This window comes from Pistacia vera, unplaced genomic scaffold (genome assembly GCF_008641045.1).
Source record: "Pistacia vera cultivar Batoury unplaced genomic scaffold, PisVer_v2 Contig423, whole genome shotgun sequence".
Lineage (NCBI taxonomy): Eukaryota > Viridiplantae > Streptophyta > Magnoliopsida > Sapindales > Anacardiaceae > Pistacia > Pistacia vera.
Genome location: NW_022196250.1, coordinates 55,160 through 76,811, shown reverse-complemented (window position 1 = coordinate 76,811; position 21,652 = coordinate 55,160). Strand labels below are relative to the sequence as shown.

Sequence of the window (21,652 nt, the reverse complement as noted above, 5' to 3'; positions counted from 1 at the left end):
TACTCATAAATGTCTAAGTAGGCGCTGAAAACGAAATCCCCAAATCAGCATTGCAGCTTCACTGTAGATTCAATGGCGGCCTCTGTGTCACCAATAACCTTAGCGTTGTCTATCAAAAAACCCCATGTCAAAACCTCATCAAAAAATCTTCTTTTTTATCCCCTCATCACTGGTAACAACACTCAAGGATTCCTCAAGTCGAAGCCTTTATTCACATTTCAAAACTCTCGCTCTCGCCACTTGGGTCATTTTGTTTCATCATTTGTTCGCACGGGAGCTTCTTCGTCAGATGGGTTTCTTGATATTACAACTCAAGACAAAAAGATTTTGCCTTTCTCTGAGGAAAAGCCCGGGAAACATCTCTTATGGGTACTCTTCTGGGCTTCTTTATCTCTTGTTTGGTTCGCTACATCTGGTGATGCTAATGCAAGTAGTGCTGCTGCTGACTCCATTAGAGCTTCTGGTTTTGGCCTCAAGATCGCTACTGCTTTAAGGAGCTCTGGCTGGCCCGATGAGGCTGTGGTGTTTGCTCTCGCTACGCTTCCTGTAATTGAGCTTCGTGGCGCTATTCCTGTTGGTTACTGGATGCAACTCCACCCTCTGTTGCTAACTTTGTTATCTGTTCTTGGGTTAGTTTTATTTTTTTTCTCTTTAATTGATTAATTCCCATTTTTTAGCTATTTTTCTTCAATTTATCAAAGAACCGTAGAATTTTAGGATTTAATCATTGTGCTAAGTAGATTGATGAATCTGATGATATGAGCATGTCATTGTTGTAACAAATTATGATAAATTTATATAGTCCCGTTTGTCTTAAATTCCTTTGATTGACACTACAGAAAGCAACATTTCATTTTTTTTTCTTTTTAATCCTAGTTTAACAGTGTGTTGATTGTTTTGTCATATTTCGAGTTTTTTGTATGATTATTGGCGTAGAAGTAAATAATAGTTGAAACTAGCATCAACTTGAACCTGATAAATTTTGGTGCTTTAACTGTAGGAACATGGTCCCTGTGCCATTTATTATACTTTACCTGAAGAGGTTTGCGTCATTCCTAGCTGGGAACAACGGGTCTGCATCTCGGTTCCTTGATTTGCTATTTAAGAGGGCCAAGGAGAAGGCTGGTCCAGTGGAAGAGTTTCAGTGGCTTGGGCTTATGCTTTTTGTGGCTGTGCCATTCCCTGGAACAGGAGCATGGACAGGAGCCTTCATCGCTTCCATTCTTGACATGCCATTCTGGTCGGGCCTGTCAGCAAATTTTGTTGGTGTTGTGCTGGCCGGGCTTCTGGTGAACTTGTTGGTGAACCTTGGTCTCAAGTATGCCATTGTTACAGGTATCATTCTCTTCATTATATCCACTTTCATGTGGACTATCCTTCGAAAAATTAAGAAGTCTTTGAGCTCATCAGATTGATGTTAAATTCGCTATAGAATATTTTTTTTTTCAACCATGATTGAAATGACAATCTCTTTTTAAAATTTTTTAATGGCTACTTAGCTGTAGTTGGTAGGAATTTATCTCCATTATCTGCTATTTGATTCTGTCTACACTGCTCTTCATAACTATATACATGGTCTATGCATCCATCTGGATGATTTTTTGCTGCAAGAAAAAGAGACAGAGATGTACAAAATGAAAAATTTCTTTTGGATAAGGCACTGTGGTGTGTCAGGGTTATGAAAGAGGATTAGCTTGTAATAATTCCTTAAAAAAATGGGGAGAAATATCATGAAGATGATATTTATATAATACAATTAGCTGAGTTTTGTTTCCTGGAAATTTGAAGTTTTTATTTAGAAGATGAAGATCGAAGTAGGCGTCATGTAGTTTTGCGCAGACACAATTATGCTTCCTGCAAAGAACCAACTGATATCTTATTGCATCTTTGTGATAACTTGTGCCTATCCTTTAGGTCTAGCTTGCCATTCCCTCCTTTTATCGCTTTTATACATGTGAAGGCAAACTATCCAAAGAGCCTTGGTGGCACCCCTAACTGAGGTTGTATTTAGTTGTCTATGCAATTAACAGCGCCTGGGCCAAGTGCATGTAACGGTGGGAATTTGGATAGTGTTAAATGAGTAAGAATGATTATCTCTGTTGCTTTCCAAATAATCGATCAGCCTCTTCCATTGGTTCATTGAAGAATCTAGATTTTTCAAAACTGGAGAAGAAATCCCATCCCCAGAACCCTGATATTTTATACCTCAGCATAACTCTTGATGGCTTAGTTTCAGTGCTCTTGGATTTTTTGACATTAAAAAGTCGGTTTCTGTTCTGGAATTCGGGCATTGTTGCTTTTGTTCTAGTGATTACAGGGCACATATTAGGAGTTTTTGTTCTGTCAAATGACTGCCTATGTAAGCACATTTATAAGCTTGTTTTCCTTGTACTGGTTGAGGGACTCGACGGGACCAAATTATTTGGAAACAGCATGACAGGTTGAAACTACATTGTTGACACTTGACATGGAATGGGAAAGTGTAGGGACCTCCCGGACTCAGAATTAGGAGTCAGAAGGTCAGATATTAACTATATTTAATTAGCTTCACCTGATAGCGTCTCTGGGCTCCTTTTCATGGGGAAATTTCTGCAAAAGTATTTAGTTCAATGGAAAAATGGTTTGAATTCATGAATTAAATAAAGCAACAATCATGGTATTTACATCATTGCTTGTGGTGAAGGGGTTTCCTGAGTCGAGTCCTGACTGCTGAATGTACTACCATCTTTCATATTATTATCAAAATTAAAATTAAACACAGATTATAACAGTAATAGTGAGATTGGTATAATAATGGGAAATATCAACCTTTTGTATCACTTCCTCGAATAGTGTAAGACATTGTTCAAGATTTGGAATTTTTTGTTGTTATCTATTTCCATGTATATTGTCACTTAGAATAGAATATTCAGAAATTATAAAAATAAAACAAAATTTGCTGTTGAGCTCGTGGAAGATTAAAATTGTTACCATTTATTCACTTATACTTTATGTTTGGGCTATAAAGATATGAGTTTTAATTTAATTTTTGAAATTGTAAATTTTAATTTGATTATTTGATTACTGCAAACAAAAAGTTAAGAATAAAATAATTTACTTAAAATAGGAGAAAAATGACAGGAATTAAATAATATTTTCGTATAATAAAAATCAACCTAACACAATCAAGTAAAACCCAAATAAGAGTCAGGCTTAAGGGAGCTAACAATCGGTCCAGAATGTAAAGAATGGGCCAGACCATGGCCATTGACGGTGCATGTCCTGGAAGCCCAATAAAAGGGTAGAAGGCCCAAAGTCTATATGATATGAACAAGTGACACGACACGCGTAAATATAAGCACTCTAATAAAGAATAATACTAAATCAATAACCATCTCTCACAAACTTTCTTTCACAACTTTGACGTGGCAGTTCGCAATTGGTCAGTTCACAATAGGTCTCATATATTAATTACGAGTTGACTAATTACAAGATACCACGTCAGAATTGTGTGAGAGGATTGTTGATGTGGTATTACTCCTCTAATAAATTAAAACCTACAAAGACCATGCAATGCTTCTACTAAAAGTCTTCTTCCATTAACCAAATTCTTAGGATAAACATGTTTTCCTTCGTAACCACCATTCCAATAAGGAATAAGATGTCGCCGCTAACTTGGCATGAACTCTAAATAGCCTATACCAATTCTCTAACGTGAGTGATAAGCTCATAATTCATATACAATGACTCTTGATTTTCAATTATTTATGTTTCATTATCTAAAAAGCCTATGGGTATAAATTAAGAGAAACACAACCTTTAAGTATTCACAAACTTAGTGTCTACAAACCTACACTGATTTGCCAAGAAAAAAAGGGAAAACATTCTTTCCATCTCTTTCCTTTTCTAAAGTTAATGGTTTCTTTTAGACGTATTACTTAGGAAATTTTGAATTCGATTCATTTCAACCCCTAATAGAGGTGGGCACTAGAGGTTTATCATGTCGTTAACTTTAGAATCTCAGATGATTAGTTATTAGTTGAGGTATTTGTAAACTGACTCGGACACCCTCGGTAAAAAAAAAAAAAAAAAAAGTTTAATGGCTTGTGTATCCACTAGAGACCCAACTCATTAAGAGAATTGTAGACTAAGTTGACCGTTAGAAAGGAGATGTCAACAACGACCTTTGGTAGCCTTTTCTTGACGCTTAATATTTTGTAAGCCTTCCCAATCTCTGTACGTTTAAGGTTTCCCTCCAGCAAAGCCCAAGCCCACTCCAGTGAGTTGAAAGTGTTGGGCATTGGTGTTAACTAAGGTGCGAATGTTTTAGCAAACTTTGAAACCATATTTTGTCTAATTTTGACCATCTTTCGTATAATTACCAAAACTATAATCTATCTTCAATTGAAGTAAGGAACTAGTGATGGCAATGGGCCGGGCCGGGATCGGGTACCCCTTGGCCCAGGCCCAAGCCCGACCTCATGACACAGGCCCAAGCCTAGCCCGAGCCCGCTACGGGTATGATAGGCAAAGCCCAAGCCCTGTCTGACGGGTTTTTTATAACCGTAGGCCCGGCCCAAGCCCGCCTTTTTTAATAATATTTATTTTTAAATATTAATAAATTTCAATTTTTTTTTATATTTTTAATTTTAGAAAAAGCTTTTAAATATTAATTGAAGCTATTTCCGCAAATAATTTAAGCAATAAGTGAGCAATTAAAACTCCATAATATTTGATTATACTAACTTTTCAACTGTACATAATATGTTACGGTAAAATTCATTTTTATAAGTTAAACCAAACACATCTAACTCATTTAAAGGCAATTTTAACATGTTAAACCTTCAATATAGGATGAAAATTGAGGTTAGGGTTTGGGAAAAAAGGATATATATATATATGTGTGTGTGTGTGTAGGATAATATTGTAATTAAATATATAGTATAAGGGTAAATTAGTAAAATTAATACTAAAATTTTGGGATGGGATGGGTCGGGCCGAGCCTAAAGATATATCCATGCCCGGCCCGTACCCGAGGTCGGGCCTTAAAATCAAGCCCAGGCCCAAGCCCAAGCCCGCCAACCTCGGGTAAAGCCCGTCCCTTTCGGGCCGGACCGGGCCAGATACCCGAAAATGTTGGGCCCATTGCCATCTCTATAAGGAACATGTTGGAGCAGTATAGTAATCCACACGCACGAAGTGAATGAAGGCTAAGATTTGGTCTTCCATTAAATTGGTACATGAATGATAGGCATAGGCCCCGCTCCAATCCCCATTCATACAAAAACAAAAACTAATCCAACGTCTACATGAACATGAACATATGACAAACTGACGTGAAGTGCACGTGGGCAGTGGTACCCACAGAAAGCAACCGTACACGTGTGATATCATTTGACAGACAGACGTGTGCTGTCACTCTTAATCTCCCCCTCTTCACCCCGGCCCCCCCTTGGGCCTTCAACAAATGAACATCACCACCTCAGTCTCCCATTCTTATCTCCACTCTGACTCAAATCACTGATGCTGACACTTATCTTTGCCATCCACTCTCTGCCACGTTGCACCCCTTATCTCCACTCATCATGTCCCCCAACGTCTCGATGCTTGATTTGGACTTTTCCCAATCTCAACCCTACACGTGCCTCTCTTCTGTTGTAGCTTTCATCAATTCCGTTCTGATCGTCGGCATGGAAAAATGTCAATCTCTTTAATTACTATAAATTGTTAGACTAAACTAGTATTTCCACCCGACATTTGGCAAAATCCGAGTTAACATCTCTAGTTTCATTTATTTTAACCGTTACAAGGGTAAAATTGACATTTTCTTTTCTTCTCTCCCCATTTCTTCCTCATCTCCGCCTCCTCCCATCTTCTTTTTCCCTCCAACACCTTCAACCAGTGCCATTCGAACCAGCGTCAATAAGCGGCTTTGAATTGGGCTTTTTTGTTGTTTTTTTTGTGAAATCTATGTAACTGTGGTTTTGTTTAATTGAGTTTTCAAAGAATTTACCTCTTTGAAATTGAGAGACGGTGTTACGTGGATTGTACTGGGGAGGAGTTGAAGGATTTTGGGTTTGCGTGGGTTGTGCTGGGGAGGAGTTGAATGGCGTTTGATGTTTGGTTTGGTGGAGTGGATTTGTTTGTTTGGGAATTTTGGAGTTGATTGGTTGATTTTCGAAGTCTTGGGTTTGTCGTCTAGCGGTGGTGGTTAGGTGATGGTAATTTAGGGAAGAGTTCTTACCGTGATTGGTTAAGAAAATTGGCTGGGAGGCAGTCAAAAGGTCGACAACAGTGAAGAAGGGAAGGGGAGATGAAGTAGAAGGTCTAAGGACAGTTTGGTAAAAGAATCCACTGTCTTGTGTCAGAACCCATCTGTTACTAACGGCGTCATTTAAGGGTAGGAATCCGTAATTTATAAAACAAGAGGTACCAATCATTTCACTATACCTTGGGTCGGACTATCGTTTACTTTTAAATTATTATCAGCTTTCTTCTTAAACAATAATATCTATTATATATAAGTATTTTCAGATCACCCTTTTCTTATATGGCCATAAGGAGAGATTTCGCTTATCAGTTTCACTTTCAGTGATGTCAGTCAGGCTATTTTTATATTTATCTATTCATTTTCTTTGCATCTTGAAGACTTGATTGATGCTGATAACTGTTCTAGCTCTTTAACCCCCCTTCTACAAATGAACATTAGATTTCTGCAGCACAAACTTTATACAAAAATAAAATAATAAAAAAGAAAAAAAAAAAAAAAAAACCATGTGGGCATGATTTTATTGACTTTGACACCAGAAGTTTCAAATGGGGATGGACATTTCTTGTCTCATCACTCTTAATATATTATATTTGCAATACCAACAGCCGTCCTTCATCAATCCCTAAACAAATTAGGTTAAGGTTCACTTCTTCAGACTCCAAACAAGACTTTGAGATATGGAAGCCACAGTTAGTACCTTCTTGTGATATAAAAAGGAATCAAATTGACCTGCATTTCTTCACGTGAATTTCCATTTCCAACTAACCTGTAGGATACAGTAAACCCATCAATGGAATTACCCTTTTTCTTAATGTCTATACCCTGATGCAATGCATATTCAATTAAGTAATAAAATACTCTAAAAGAAGACATTTTTTTAAAAGGGTTTTGTTCTATGAGCAAATTCACTTCCATCAGCAAGATATTCTGTTGCAGGCTCGATCTTCTTCAACAAACAAACAAGGGTTTTGATTTTTTTTTTTTTTTTTTTTAACATTCATAAGAACAAGAAAATGTCAACATCTGAATAGGTCATCCGGTGCTAAAAAGTCTCTGCCTATCGAAAAATTATATTGAAGACGAACCATTCCGGAATCTTGACTTACAACAACATACCTTCTCTTTTTCCAACTTTTCATTGTTTAAATTCAAACCCATTGGTTACGCTATTATAAAAAAGAAGCAGCAACTTTTGGATTACTTCATTAACTAATATTAATTAACTTCTTTTCAATTTGGTTTTCAACGTTTTCTTAATCGCAGATTATGACAATCTATCAAATCTCACTGCCTGTTTCTTATTTTCCACATGTTGTATGTGATTTTTTCAACTACAGTTTATTTTAGAAATTGCATTTTACGGGTTCATAATTTTACAATAGTAGAAGAAAATGCTGATCCCTTTTAGTTTCTTTACTGCAATTCTCCTTTCATGAAGGATTTGGTATATGTGAAACCATGTTGGCGATTCTGTTGGTCAACTTAATACAGGGATCAATACTGTGGAGCAAGAAAATGGTAGTAATAACTATGAAGCACATGAAACCCCACCAACCAAATAAGCATTATTGCTACTTCTAGCTCTAGGCCATGCAACTGCTGAGCACAGTTGTGAGGTGTCTAGTGGAGAAACACAAGAGTTGGAAGGCACCAAAAAGGGCGCAATATTGCTAGATATAATCTTAATTACAAGTGACAACTCTCAGATTTTGCATTACTTAGTTGTAGAAACACGTGTGCCACAGGATAACTTAGGTAAAGGCAGGCCAGGAGACCAGAAGGAGCAGATAATTCTTAGTAAGACCAGGACCAAATGAGTTGATCTTCCACAGAGAATCCAAAATTACATGAACTTGTTGGTGGGTCATCATAATAGCAATCTTCAAGTTTGAGGAAGCATGGTGGGGGCAAAAGGTCCTTGCCAAGATTAGTATCTTCTTCATCTTGTGAGAAATCAGACTGGTCTGGTTCAAAAATTTGAGAAGAATCAGTAGGCTCTACCAATGAAGAATGATTCCCATCTGTGTAATGTGGGCTATCAGAGTCAAATGTATCACTCTTGGCTGAACATGCATCTTCCTGTTTGCAAGCCACTAGTGGCACAATACACACTGTTTCAGTTGTAACTTGCTTTTGAGGTCCCGGTTCTGATAATTTGGTGGCATCAAATGTCTCCAAATTTTCCTTCCCATTGTCTCTGCCAAGAACATTTTCTTTCAGTAAAAGAACCTGTTCAAAAGCAAAATTGAACCATTAGTGGATGAAAATTGTGCCCACTAGTAATAGAATAGAAATGTTGAACACTTTAGTTAAGAGAATTACCTCATTTTCTAAAGCTTGCTTCTCCTTGATGAGATTGTCATAGTCCACCTGGAGCTTGTCATAGACAGCTTTTAAAGAACCATAGTCCTTTTCAAGCCGTTGGTTCTTGAACCGAGCCCGCCTGTTTTGAAACCAAATTGCAACTTGACGAGGCTGCAAGCCAAGTTCTTTTGCAAGCTGAGCCTTTCTCTCTGGTTCAAGTTTGTTCTCCACCTCGAAATTCTTCTCAAGAAACTGAACTTGAGAGGTTGTTAACCGCCTTTTCTTTCCAGCTGGTTGATTGAAGCACCCATCAAAATCCTCATAACAATTTTCTTCTTTAACAAGAGACTGAAAGAATGGTGACACCGCTGTGTCTCCTCCAGCAACGTTATCCAAATTAACCAGAGACTCTGGACCTAAACGCAAGGAAGATAATCATCAGATGATATGCATAAAATGAATTTTTTTCCGAAACAAAATAAAAGCACAACAGTCAGGCAAAGAGGAAATGCGTAGAAAACGCTATATACTGAACTCTAGAGAGAGAACTTTTACATAAGCTTTAAGCTTTTCTTCTCAGTCCGAAAACATAAAACAGAGTCACTCTGTTCAGAAAACTTAAGACCAAAGATCATAAAAGACACACTTCCACTTACGAAAGGACGGGAATTATTTCATGCATTAACACAAATCCCACCAGAAACATAAAAAACCTTCTCGAAATTAGTGTATAAGTCCGCACTCTTATAAAAATTACAAAAAACAGGAAACAGAGACGAGAACATAAAAAAATAAAGGACACAAAAACAAAGCAAGAAGAAATGCAGGGAATTACCCTGAAGTGAAGAGGAAGGTTTGGACATCCAGAGAGAGTCGAGAACTTGAGAAGAACAAGGAAGCTTCTCGTTTCTAAGTAAAGTGGTTGCGTTCGAACTGCCACAGATTTTCCCACCAGCCATAGCTTTTTGTTCGTTTGTTATTGGTGTCTTAGAGAGACGCAGACTTAAAAAGATCAGATTTTTAGTGGATTTTGATCTATAGCTTGTTATGATAAAAGCTGGTGATGTGTTTTACTGTACTGCGGAAAGTTTGAGAGTAACACAACACACAAAAGCTTCCACTCGTCATTCAGAGAGATGAAATAAATGGCTGGAGTTTCAAAATCTAAGCAGGAAGAGAAAGAAAGCCCCTGAAAGTTACCTTTTTTTTTTTTTTTTTTTTTTTATAAAGAATTTCTTGTTTCAATAAAATAAGAAAGAAATTGAAAGTAGAAAACTTGGGGGGAGCCAAAGAGAGAATCTTCTCAGGGACGATGGGGCTAATGGGGTTTATAACAAGCTTCTTGGGACAGGGCTTGTTGCTTTTCTTCTAGGGAAGTTACATGGACGGTTCTTCAAGTTACCATCATGTCCTTGCATTTTAAAATTTTTTTGGGATATTGTAACAACAAACAAAAAGATTAAATTAAATAAATAAAAAATTATATTTTAAGAGAAATTATATTAAAAAGTCTTAATTTAAGGTGAATTGGAAACTAATCTATTCCAAGTATACGGGAAAGGGCAATATTACACTTACAAGTTATAATCTAATTTTATAGACTTTGTCTTATGACTTTAACGTATAAATTCGTAATTAGTCAGTTCGCAATAAGTTTCATCTACTCAATTACAAGATATCACGTCGGAGTTATAAGAAAAAATTTATAAAATAAGGCTGTGGGCCAATCATTATTTTATTAGATAATTCCTAACTCTACGAGATAAAAATAATCACCCTAGTGCAAATTTAGTCTTCCTTTGGATTGCTTGTAAAGTAAAATTATCTAGGCTTTCACTCATCTTGGTCTACGGTGATGCAAATCCTCTTTATCAATAGCAGTTGAAATGGAGAGATAGTATTTGGATTTTTCTTCAATTTAAAGTGCAAAAAAAAAAAAAAAAAAAAAAAAAAAAACACAGAAATCTTTCTAATTACTTGTTTTAGACATAGAGAGGATCACAATCTTTTATAAATTACTTGTTTGTATTTGGGTTTTGGTTATGTAGATTCCAATGCAGTTAAGCAAGGGAGCACCTCTTAGTTTTAGATGATTAATTTTAAGAAACACCAACCCAAAAATATGTTTGTAGCTCCATGATTGAAGACATGGATTGCCTAATTTTACCTATCCCACCAAATTCTCATTTGTCTGTTTACTAACCCTCGAAATCAGAGTGTGCAGTAGGGATTTTACGTTTTTATCAACAAAAATTTTACAAATTACATTTTTTTATTTTGAGTATATGTTAAGAGTAATATTACGCTCACAATTCAATCTCACAAACTTCTTTTACAACCCCAATGTGACAGCTGAGTTGACACTGTCTCAATTCCACCACACCCAAGGCACAAAATGACTTTGATTAGACTTAAGAAACAGATTTTCATTCATAGGAAATGTCGTTCTTCACAGAAGGAAGTCATTCCTTCATAAGGAACGTCCATTCTTTCATAAGGAATGACCGTTCGTGACTAATCAAAGTCATTTAGTGTTTTGGGTGTGGTGAAAGCTGACGTAACAGTGTCAACTCTGCTATAATGTTAGGGTTATAAGAGAAGATTGTAAGATTGAATTGTAAACGTAGTATTTTTCTATAAGTTATAATAAATGCATTTAACTTGATTGTTAATAGACAAAGCATCATCTATTTTTACAGTTTGAGGGCGTGCTTGGTTTACAGGTTAGGATTTAATTATAAACTCAACAATGCTATTAAATTTTTGCAAAGTATTTTTGTTTTTGTTTATGCTTTTATCATCGAGAGTGTCTAGGCTAGTTTGCGCGTACCTTAACTAATTTCTTGGAGCCTTGAAACTACCCGGTCAGGTGAGAGTCCCAGTGGCGCCTCTATTAGTTAGTGTTTTAAAACCCGGCCTAGCCTAGCTAGTTGAATCGGTTCAACTAGGACCCAGAGCCTTCACTGGCTGGGTTACCACTTTTCTTATTCACCGAAAACCCTAGAATTTGGGATGATGATCGACAAACAACTGAATGCCGAGAGGTTGGGGTTTTTGAAAAGGAAGTTTCAGTGAGCGCAATGGTGGCGACGAAGGCGATATTCGATGAGTGAATTAACCAAAAATTGAAAAAACTGGGCAACGGCAACAACCGGTGATTGGTGAGGTGAATAGGGGTGTGGTGAGACGGGTTTTGGTCAAGAGGTTGAGGGGAGTATTTTCATGGTGACGGGGAGGTGAATGATGGTGGGATGAGATGAGTTTTGATCAAGAGATTGAGGAGAGTATTTTTGTGGTAATGGAGAGGGTTGTTGACCCGGGTTAAACTAGTCAACTTGAGACCCAGCAACTTTGTCGTGTTTCACCTTGGATTGATTATTAAAATATTGCTATTAGTATTTTGGGAGACTCGAATTTAGGAGTTTATGAAACCTCCTATTGCTGTTTTACCAAACGGAGCCATGGTTATTTATTATTATTTTTTTTACAAAGGATTGGAGAGAACTACAACCTTGACAAAGTTGCAATAAAAGTCAATTAAAGCAAAAAAAAAAAAAAGGAAGGGCGAAAAAGGAAAAGGGAGGGTAGGGGCAAATAGGTAAGTGAAATAGAGAGGAGATGTAGATGACAACGAGGAGAAATGGAGACAAGAGAAAGCTGTCTAATCAATCAAAATCAAATAGAGGAGATAGCTGATGACTCACTACCCTTCCTCTTTTCCTTCTTTATTTAAAAATTAAAGACTATTCTCCTTTTTCCGATAGGGAGCGCCCCCTGTCTCTTCACTCTTCGCCCCCACTCTCGCTTCTCTATTCCGCCACGTTTTCCTCTTCCCCTTTCCCATGTCACTCTAAAACGCTCTTTTTTCTGTTACGCTGCTTTCATCTTTTTGTCCTCAGCTACTCCTCTGCAACCAATTACTGTATTAATGTTACGTGTACAAACAAATTTTATAAGATGGTATAGTAAAAACTGAATAGGATGATAAATTTAACGAGTTTGATTTTTTTATTTACTTTTATTTATTTTATTTTATATGAAAATCTAATATTATTATCAGACTGAAAATTTAATTATAAAAAAATATCATCTACAGTTGATTGGATTAAATTAGATTCGTGAGATGTGGGATAAGCTTGACCGTTATTATGGTTATCGATTTTACAAATCAGTGGTTATAGTTACTTTTCTTATACACATCACCAAAAATAAACCCATTTACGGCCTCGTGATTCTCATTCTCAAGCATCTTAATCAGAGATTACGAAACATGACCAAATCATCTTATTTTATTGGATCCAAGTCCAAGGGTTCCCACAGCCACAATCTCTCGCCAGTGCATACATGCTTCCAAATTTCAATAATAATATATAGCTGTAATGCTGATGTTGTATTTTGACAGATAGCTTCGCATATCAGAATTTGTTGACTTTTTAATATGGGTTGAAGAAGAAACTTATAAGAGGAAAATATTAAACTAATTAAATCTGGATAAAAGATTGCCTCGAATTGATCAAGAAAGAACTTTGAACCTTTTAAACGTTTTAATTAATTACTGTGTCTTCTTGCTGGTAAGCACCTGCTGAATATCATAATGTAAATGCAGGATATTTGACATTTGCGTATTGCTTGGTTAAATGGTTGCAAATGTTTAATAAAAAATTGATAAAATTCTGACGTGCATATCTGCTAGTTGTGGATTTCCGGAAGTTGAATGGCTCCGACCACTTTCAAGGTTCACCAGACAATTACAGCAGCATTAATAGTAACATCTACCATGGACGGATTCATGACTTCTACTGTACTGTAATGGGTCCATTTTGATGGATTAGGTTAGGGATTCGTATAAATCCATAACCAATTAATCATGGTCCCGGGCACGAAGCTGGGAATCAATACAAGTGAAACACAATAAAAAGCTTTCTCGATCTGTTAACTTCTAGTCCTTATGCAATCTTTGGACGAAAGGAATTTTAAACAAAAGTGCCATCTGATAGAAAACTGATGCTTCTTCATGCACAATGTTTTCCTGGTATAGCATTTTAATGGGGAAATGCTGTAAAACTATAGATGAATATTGGCCCATATATTCAGAATGCATACTACTTGTAATTCAACTACAACCACTGGTGCTATTTAAAACTTCAACTCTATCGAATTCAAACACAATATATCCTCAAAAACCATGTCCACATATTTTGACGAATATTTTGGTTTGCAGAGAAAGGGTTGATGATTGGTATTAGCTTTTAGGTACAGAAGAATATATATGGCGATTGGGGAGCAATGCAGTTTATATGAATTAGTTATTGGTAATCAAGGAATTATTAGGCCTACAGCTTCATTCAACCAAAACAGTAGTGAGGAATATTTCGTAAAAAACGTTTTCCTTTTGTCTGCCACATGCAATGCTGCTGTAGCCTGTCTTCGATTCTTTTTTGAAAAACACTACACCCTTTTCGAGAATGTAATAATTTTTTTGATTTTTGAATCAACCACTCCAGGTGTCTTCTTCGTCGGATCTTCCATCAACTATATAATTTAAATTTAATTTGATATTTATGAGATAAATTTATCAAATTATTGAATTATTCCTCAAATAGATCTAGTTCCTATTAATCTGAAATGCGAAATGTTGTTAATGCAGATTTAAGATTTGCGGGGTGAGAATGAGATAAATCTAAAGATATGGGTACGCACAAAATTATAAATATAAACTCCCGATTCCTAACAGACAAAAACCCGCCTTCCGAAAACGCGGGAAAATCAGTCAAAACTCCTTCATAGTTCAATCCCCAGTTAAACAAACACTCACCCTTGATTTGCCAATCATCATGAGCTCCTTAAGGAGCATTGTAAAGCACCCAATAATTTCTTTAGTGGATCCAACCACAACCCTCAGAGAACTGAAGCAAATCCACGCTCAACTTCTTATCACCGGCACTCTCAACGACTCTCACCTTCTGGGCCAATTTGTTGCCACAATTGCCCTAAATAACCCCAACAATCTCAGTTATTCCGATCAAGTCCTTGAAAAATGTCACAGCCCAACTCTATTCACCTTAAACTCCATGATTAGAGCTTATTCTAAAAGCTCAACCCCAGATAAAAGCTTTCATTTCTATAAGAGAATCCTAGAATCTAGTGATTATATCTCGCCTGATAATTACACTTTTAATTTCCTCGTTCGCACGTGTGCACAGATTTTGTCACCCGAGACTGCTCTGTTGGTTCATGGTTCGGTTATAAAGCTCGGGTTTGACAATGACCCGCATGTGCAAAGTGGGTTGATTTTCATGTATGCTGGATTGGGTTTTTTAAGTTCTTGTCACAAGGTGTTTGAGGAAATTCCTCAACCGGATTTGGTGTGTCAAACAGCATTAATTAGTGCGTTAGCAAAGTGCGGTAATGTTGATTTTGCAAGGAAGATGTTTGATGAAATGCCTGAGAGGGACCCCATCACGTGGAATGCAATGATCGCAGGTTATGCGCAATGTGGGCGGTCAAGGGAGGCGTTGCAATTATTTCATTTGATGCAGGTTGAAGGTGTTAAGCTTAATGAAGTGTCTATGGTTTCTGTTTTGTCTGCATGTAGTCATTTAGGTGCCCTTGATCAGGGGAGATGGGCACACATTTATATTGAAAGAAAAGGGCTTAAATTGACCGTGACATTAGGGACTGCACTCATTGACATGTATGCAAAATGTGGGAATATGGATAAGGCCATGGAAGTTTTTTGGGGTATGAGAGAAAGGAATGTATATACATGGACTAGTGTAATAGGTGGGTTGGCTATGAATGGAGCGGGAAAGAAGTGTCTCGAGCTATTTTCACTGATGAAACAATATGGGGTTCGACCTAATGAGGTCACATTTGTTTCAGTTTTAAGAGGTTGTAGTGTGGTTGGATTCGTTGATGAAGGTCATCAGCATTTTGATTCCATGAAAAAGGAGTACGGAATTGAGCCTCAACTTGAGCATTATGGTTGTTTGGTGGATTTATATGGTCGAGCTGGGCGCTTAGATGAGGCCTTGAATGTCATCAATAACATGCCCATGAAGCCACATGCTGGTGCTTGGGGAGCTTTGCTTAATGCTTGTAAAATGCATAAGAATTTGGAAATGGGTGAGCTTGCTTCAAGAAAGCTAGTGGAGCTTGAGGCCAAGAATGATGCCGCCTATGTGCTCCTGTCTAATATATATGCTGATTCAAGAAACTGGGATAGCGTTGATAATGTACGTCAAATAATGAAGGCTAAAGGTTTGAGGAAACTTCCTGGTTGTAGTGTAATAGAGGTTGATGGAGAAGTTCATGAATTCTTTGCTGGGGATGAATCCCACCCAAGGTATGGTGAAATTGAGGTTATGTTGGAGGAAATCTCTAGGAGGCTGAAAATGGCTGGATATGTTGCAAACATGAACCCTGTGCTGTTTGATATAGAAGAAGAGGAGAAAGAGCATGCTTTATATAAACATAGTGAGAGGATTGCAATTGCATTTGGTTTGATCAGTGTGAAGGAAGGTGTGCCCATTAGAATTGTGAAGAACCTCAGAATTTGTTTGGATTGTCATGATTGGACAATGACTATTTCTAAACTATTTAACAGAGAGATTATTGTAAGGGACAGGAATAGGTTTCACCATTTCAAGGATGCTGAGTGTTCATGTAAAGGCTATTGGTAAAAGAACTCTGTATACCAGGTTTTGAATTTTTGTACTAGTGATTCTTTTTCTCCACTACTTAATAATGTTAGAGTAGGTGCTCTAGAACCAATCAATTATTGTAAAATTGACTATTTGTAATAATGTTCATTGATCAATAAAAGACATTTTATTCTATATTGTGTAAATCATATATGTATGTATGTATATATGTCCTTAGAAGAAGAGGAGAAAGAGTATGCTTTATGTAAGCACAGTGAGAGGATTGCAACTGCATTTGGTTTGATCAGTGTGAAGGAAGGTGTGCCCATTAGAATTGTGAAGCATGATTGGACAATGACTATTTCTAAATTGTTTAACAGAGAGATTATTGTAAGGGACAGGAATAGGTTTCACCATTTCAAAGATGGTGAGTGTTCATGTAAAGGCTATTGGTAGAAGAACTCTGTATACCAGGTTTTGAATTTTTGTACTGAGTGATTCTTTTTCTCCACTACTTAATAATGTTAGAGTAGGTGCCCTAGAGCCAATCAATTATTGTAAAATTGACTATTTGTAATAATGTTCATTGATTAATAAAAGACATTTAATTCTATATCGTGTAAATCATATTTGTATGTATTTATATATGTCTTTAGGATAGTAGAACCGTGACGAGGGTATCAAGTATTTCAAATCCTGATAGTGAGAACTTTATGAGCACATATGGTGTCCATTCTAGAAATGTCTGTAGCTTCAGTATTATTCTAACCAAGGACACAGATAATACGATAAGGCTATTATAGTGTTAAACAACCATGTCGAAAGGCAATGACTGATCTCACTTGTCAAGATTGTTTGCCGACAACCTGGTGCAACACATATGTGCTCATTGTAGGCAAGTTCACTAGACTGACCCACCAGAGGATTCCATATAGATGATAACCTCAGTATCTATGGAATAAATCCTCTAATAAATAATGGTGCATGTGATCCTTAGACTTGAGATCACCGGAGCAACTTGTGTACCGATTGGTGTAGTTTGACATTAGCCCAGTGAAGTTTTATTCAGAGCTATTAATACGGTAGTGATTGGCTGCATCGAGAAGTGTATCAAGACTATGATGGATCGATAGATGACTCATAACTCCTTGGTACGAGAGAAGTTACCTCACTGCACAATTCAGTAAATGACAATGACACTAAATCTGTGACCACAGTGGGATTGAGTTGTTGCCCAATCCAATTTATCATTCCGGTCTTTGGTCCAGTAACTGAATAAAAACACATTGAGAGTAACTGAGGTTGACACTATTTTTGTACCTTAGTCTTGATGAGATAATAGATGATGAAAGGATTTGATTGCACGGTAACCATATCATTGACAGGTAGCTGCTTCGCTGAATCCGATTTTATCGGGTGGCCATGATATCTTGCTAGGGGCCAATATTGGTCTGTATATAATGAAACGATTAATTGGTATTAATCGCGATACTACTCACTGTCGGTATGATGAGGAACCTACGGGTCACACACATAAAAGATAATTTAAGAATCAGTTTATGTAATGGCATTTTTTCGTCTTTTATGACGAAAGAGTATTTTGGTAATCTCACAGTGTAATTAAATTTGCTGAGGTTATTGCCTATATTTAATTTAATGTTAAAATTAAATAAGTGAGATTATATTTAAATATATGTACGCATATATTTAAATGAATTATTATTGTTAATTAAATGTTAATATATTTCACAAATATATTAATTGACTTTAATTATAATAATAATCAATTTAAAATAAAAATACCATAAGAGGGGTGTTTGGCTATAAGGGTTGGAGTCCATGCCTATTCCTCATTGGAATAGGGTTTTGACACATGTACAATAAAACCTCTATATAGTCATAATGATATGACTAACTAATTTTATTACTATAAGAAGGTTATAAATTAATGGAAGTGTAGTTACAAAAAATATAGTTTTAATTTCTTATTTTATAATTCATGTTTTAGTAGTACAGTATTAGGATTTCAATTCATATTTTAGTAATATTAGGATTTCAATTCAGCGCTTCAATTACCTACTTTTGAAACGGATTAAAGATCGTTTCTTAGAACCAACAAAAATAAGTGTCATTGATGGAATTGTAAATGCAGTTGATACATAGTCAATTGATGTGAAACCACAGACAATTGTTAATGGTTTTAAGCGTTGCAAAATTAAGACCACTAATGTCAATGAATTGTAAGTTACAAATGAAGTGGATGAGGAGAATAAAAGAGTCACTGTAGAATTGATTGATCAGATTCGACAACTTTATTACACTAATCAAATTGATATTAATGTCTCATCGATTATCCAAATGAGCAACAAATCGTGTATGCTTTAACCAAAGGATAAATCATTGTTGCAATTAGACAAGAAGAGAAAGGAAATAATCCTAAAGATAATAGGACGGAAATACAAAAAGTCTTGTGCCATGAACTCTAAACATGCTTGATAAACTAAAAATATTTTGGCTTCACTAAGAAGGTATCCATGCTAACGAGCTATTACATACTCGTAAGGTAAAAGATGTGATAACAACTCTAAAGCATAAATCATTGTCCCAAACAATTTTAAATAAATATTTTATTTCATTTTAAACCTTTAATTTTACATAACATATATTTTTTGTAATATACAGATAATTATTACTATGTAGAGGCAATTTTCCTTAAGGTAGGAATTATAAAAATTATAACTTATTATAATGTAGAGTTTATTTTTATTTATAACTATTCCAAATTAAGATTATAATTTTTTATGACCATGTAAAGTTTATTCCTATATAAAGTATCACTATAGAGATATTTTACTATACTATATAAGTACATGTGTGTTAAAGAATGAGATAATATTTCATTCAATCAAAGAAAAGAAGAGAAAAGAGGCAGCCCCTTTTTCTCTACTCCTCTCACGTTTTTGCCTTTCATTTTGAATCAAAGTTTTCTTTGATTTTAAAGTTGATTCTTGAAGCCAAAGAGGATCTCGTAAATCTTTCTTTGGTTTTTCGGATTGTCTTCGTATGGATCATCTTTTATTCGATTATATTTTTGGATCGGTAACGAATTAGATTCAGAGATATTTGAAGGAGTCTCCAAACATGCATAACATCTCTGATCCTTATCTAGATTAATGTTATATTTGTTTTTTTTTTTTTTTCAGTTTATATATATATATCAAACGCTGATGTTGGATTAATAAGAGTAATTGATAGAAAAAAATTTCGTTTAACCCATGATTCACTTACAAATAAGTGATCAAGAAAATACTTGCTTCCTTTGTATTGGCCATCTATTATTTTTTCCTTGGAGCTCTGTTATAGTTATGAGTCCAGTCTGCATCTTTTTAGACGCAAGACATGAAAAGAAGTGGCAATGATTGCCGATTTTATCTATTGCCTGCACGCATGGTCCAGTGTCACAGTGATTACAGGTAACATATGCTGACCGTAATAAATCTAGCCACTTCCTTCTAGATGCAAACACATTTTTATTATCATAATATTATGCCTTTTACTGTCACTCGTACATACATTTTAATGTTGTTAACAGTTAGGTCGGGTGCTTTCACCGAATCAAGTCAGCCTCTGTACTTAAATTTATAACAACTCATTTGTAAAGGCATGAACTCAAGAAAGGAGCAGTGCTTTTGAGAGGCGGGCCAGTAGATCTGGATCTAGGATAAAATTTTTTATTATACGTGTACTTAGGGGTGCTTAACGCCGAGCCTCTCGACTTGACTCGAGTCTGGCTTGTTAACAGTTCGGTTTATCAGATAACAAGTTGGCTCGACTCGGTTTGTGAGATAGAGAGAGCCGAGTTTGAGCCATACTCGACTCGGATCGTTAAGTTCGCGAGCTGAGTTTGGCTTGAAAAAAATTGATTTTTCCTTTAAAAAGTTGAATTTTTGAGAGTTGGCTCGCGAGTCGACTCAAAACATTTTCAACTCTTTTCCAAGCCGAGCCGAGCCATGAAATTTATAGCTCGATTCGGCTCGAGCTCGACTAATAATCCTCTCTCACGAGCCGAGCTCTTTAAGCCGAAAACTCAGCTCAGCTCATTAACACTCCTAGTTTTGTACCCAGTACACAGTGTACTAGGTACAAAACTAGTCCAACATCTTTTAGATGGAAGCATAGTTTATATCACTTTGGTAAAGTTCAATCCACACCTTGTCTTGTCTCATTTTGACGTAGAATATTTGACGAATAAATTTATAGAGCGGACTAAATATCAGAAGTCCATACGTAAAACCCAAATATCCTAAATGAGTATGTCTCATTCAAACGGTCATAACTTTTGATCCAGAAGGAGTTACGGGGCCTGTAAGATATCGTTGGAAAACTTATTTCAAAGTTATTTTTTAGGTTAAAATCCACTGTTTTGACATGTTTCGGAGCTATTTTAGTTGTCTTTGCGTTTTTCCCTATTTTATTTCGGGTTTTCTTGTTTTAATTAATTTAGTTTTTGTTTCATTTTGTTATTAGAAGTTTTATTAGGGTTGGTTGTTACCCTATATAAACTTATTTTTTGTTTTGGATGTTATTCAATAAATTATTCAGATTTTGCTTTAGATTTTAAGGTTTAAGTTTCTAGATTGAGATTTATGTTATTAATTCTAAAGGTGTAATCTAATACTAACTTTATTTTATCCCGCTAACTCACTGGTCACATTTAGTAACTTAATCTTTAGTTGGATGTTGGCAGTGAGATGCTTCTACAAGAGAACTGAACTAGTATAATTAAAGTGCTTCACTTTCAAATCAGTACCTGTTGGGTTCAAATAAACCGGAACCTGCAACAAATTTGGCCTGTTAGAACTTTTCTTTGGACCAACAAATGTGGCTTGTCACTTATTAGCTAGTACTAGAACTAACATCTCATTTAAAGCTAGATCTAAGAGCCGTATAACACTGTGAATCCTGTCCTGGACTATTTATGTTTAACAAATAAACAGAAACAGTGGCTGTTCTTTTGCAGTTGCAGATTTACTGATTTGCATTATGAAAGATTACAAGCAGATATGGGTTTAACAAAAACTGTCAAATTATCTTTATTACTAAGATCATGTATGGAAACTATCTTTAGGTGATCGAGTGGTTCGATAAGAACTCTTGGATGTATTACTTAAAAGGTTTTGAGTTCTAGTCCCTTCTCGGATGCTAATAGGAGTAGTCATTGAAATTCTTATCTGATTAATAGTTCCAAAGTCTCGAGAGATTAGTTGAGATGTTCGTAAATTAACTCAGACGCTTCGGTTAAAAAAAAAAAAAACAGAGAGATCATGTATGGAAATGCACTATTGGAATCCATCCAGTCAGACTCGTGAGATTTTCATAAAGTGAAGGCCACAAAATATCTTTGTTGAATAGACCAAGTGTAAGTTATCCGGTATCATACGCATTGTTGAGGTCA

At 36.0% G+C, this 21,652-nt stretch overlaps 3 protein-coding genes across 3 annotated transcripts; 2 read left to right on the top strand and 1 right to left on the bottom strand.

Annotated features, from left to right (window-relative positions):
• Window positions 1–249: 249 nt before the first annotated feature.
• Window positions 250–2,485, top strand: LOC116142964 (the record flags this gene model as incomplete). The annotated part of the gene is made up of 2 exons (XM_031428381.1): window positions 250–629; window positions 1,001–2,485. Coding segments are annotated over 2 exons (795 nt in total), but the record flags the coding sequence as incomplete, so codon positions are not given.
• A 5,415-nt stretch (window positions 2,486–7,900) lies between these two features.
• Window positions 7,901–9,700, bottom strand: LOC116142978 (homeobox-leucine zipper protein HAT5-like). Its single transcript, XM_031428391.1, has 3 exons — window positions 9,390–9,700; window positions 8,573–8,970; window positions 7,901–8,479 (listed from the first exon to the last, which is right to left on the bottom strand). Exons 1-3 carry the CDS (start codon window positions 9,511–9,513, stop codon window positions 8,045–8,047), a joined length of 957 nt encoding a protein of 318 aa, XP_031284251.1. The 5' UTR covers window positions 9,514–9,700; the 3' UTR covers window positions 7,901–8,044.
• A 4,610-nt stretch (window positions 9,701–14,310) lies between these two features.
• Window positions 14,311–16,236, top strand: LOC116142979 (putative pentatricopeptide repeat-containing protein At5g40405). The gene has a single exon (XM_031428392.1). It carries the CDS (start codon window positions 14,389–14,391, stop codon window positions 16,234–16,236), a length of 1,848 nt encoding a protein of 615 aa, XP_031284252.1. The 5' UTR covers window positions 14,311–14,388.
• The last annotated feature ends 5,416 nt before the right edge of the window (window positions 16,237–21,652 follow it).

Coding starts and splice junctions, on each gene's coding strand:
- LOC116142978 (XM_031428391.1), bottom strand. CDS start 9,513: ATGGCTGGTGGGAAAATCTGTGGCAGTTCGAACGCAACCACTTTACTT. Junction 8,971..9,389: donor ACCTTCCTCTTCACTTCAGG/GTAATTCCCTGC, acceptor CCTTGCGTTTAG/GTCCAGAGTCTCTGGTTAAT. Junction 8,480..8,572: donor AGCAAGCTTTAGAAAATGAG/GTAATTCTCTTA, acceptor GCTTTTGAACAG/GTTCTTTTACTGAAAGAAAA.
- LOC116142979 (XM_031428392.1), top strand. CDS start 14,389: ATGAGCTCCTTAAGGAGCATTGTAAAGCACCCAATAATTTCTTTAGTG.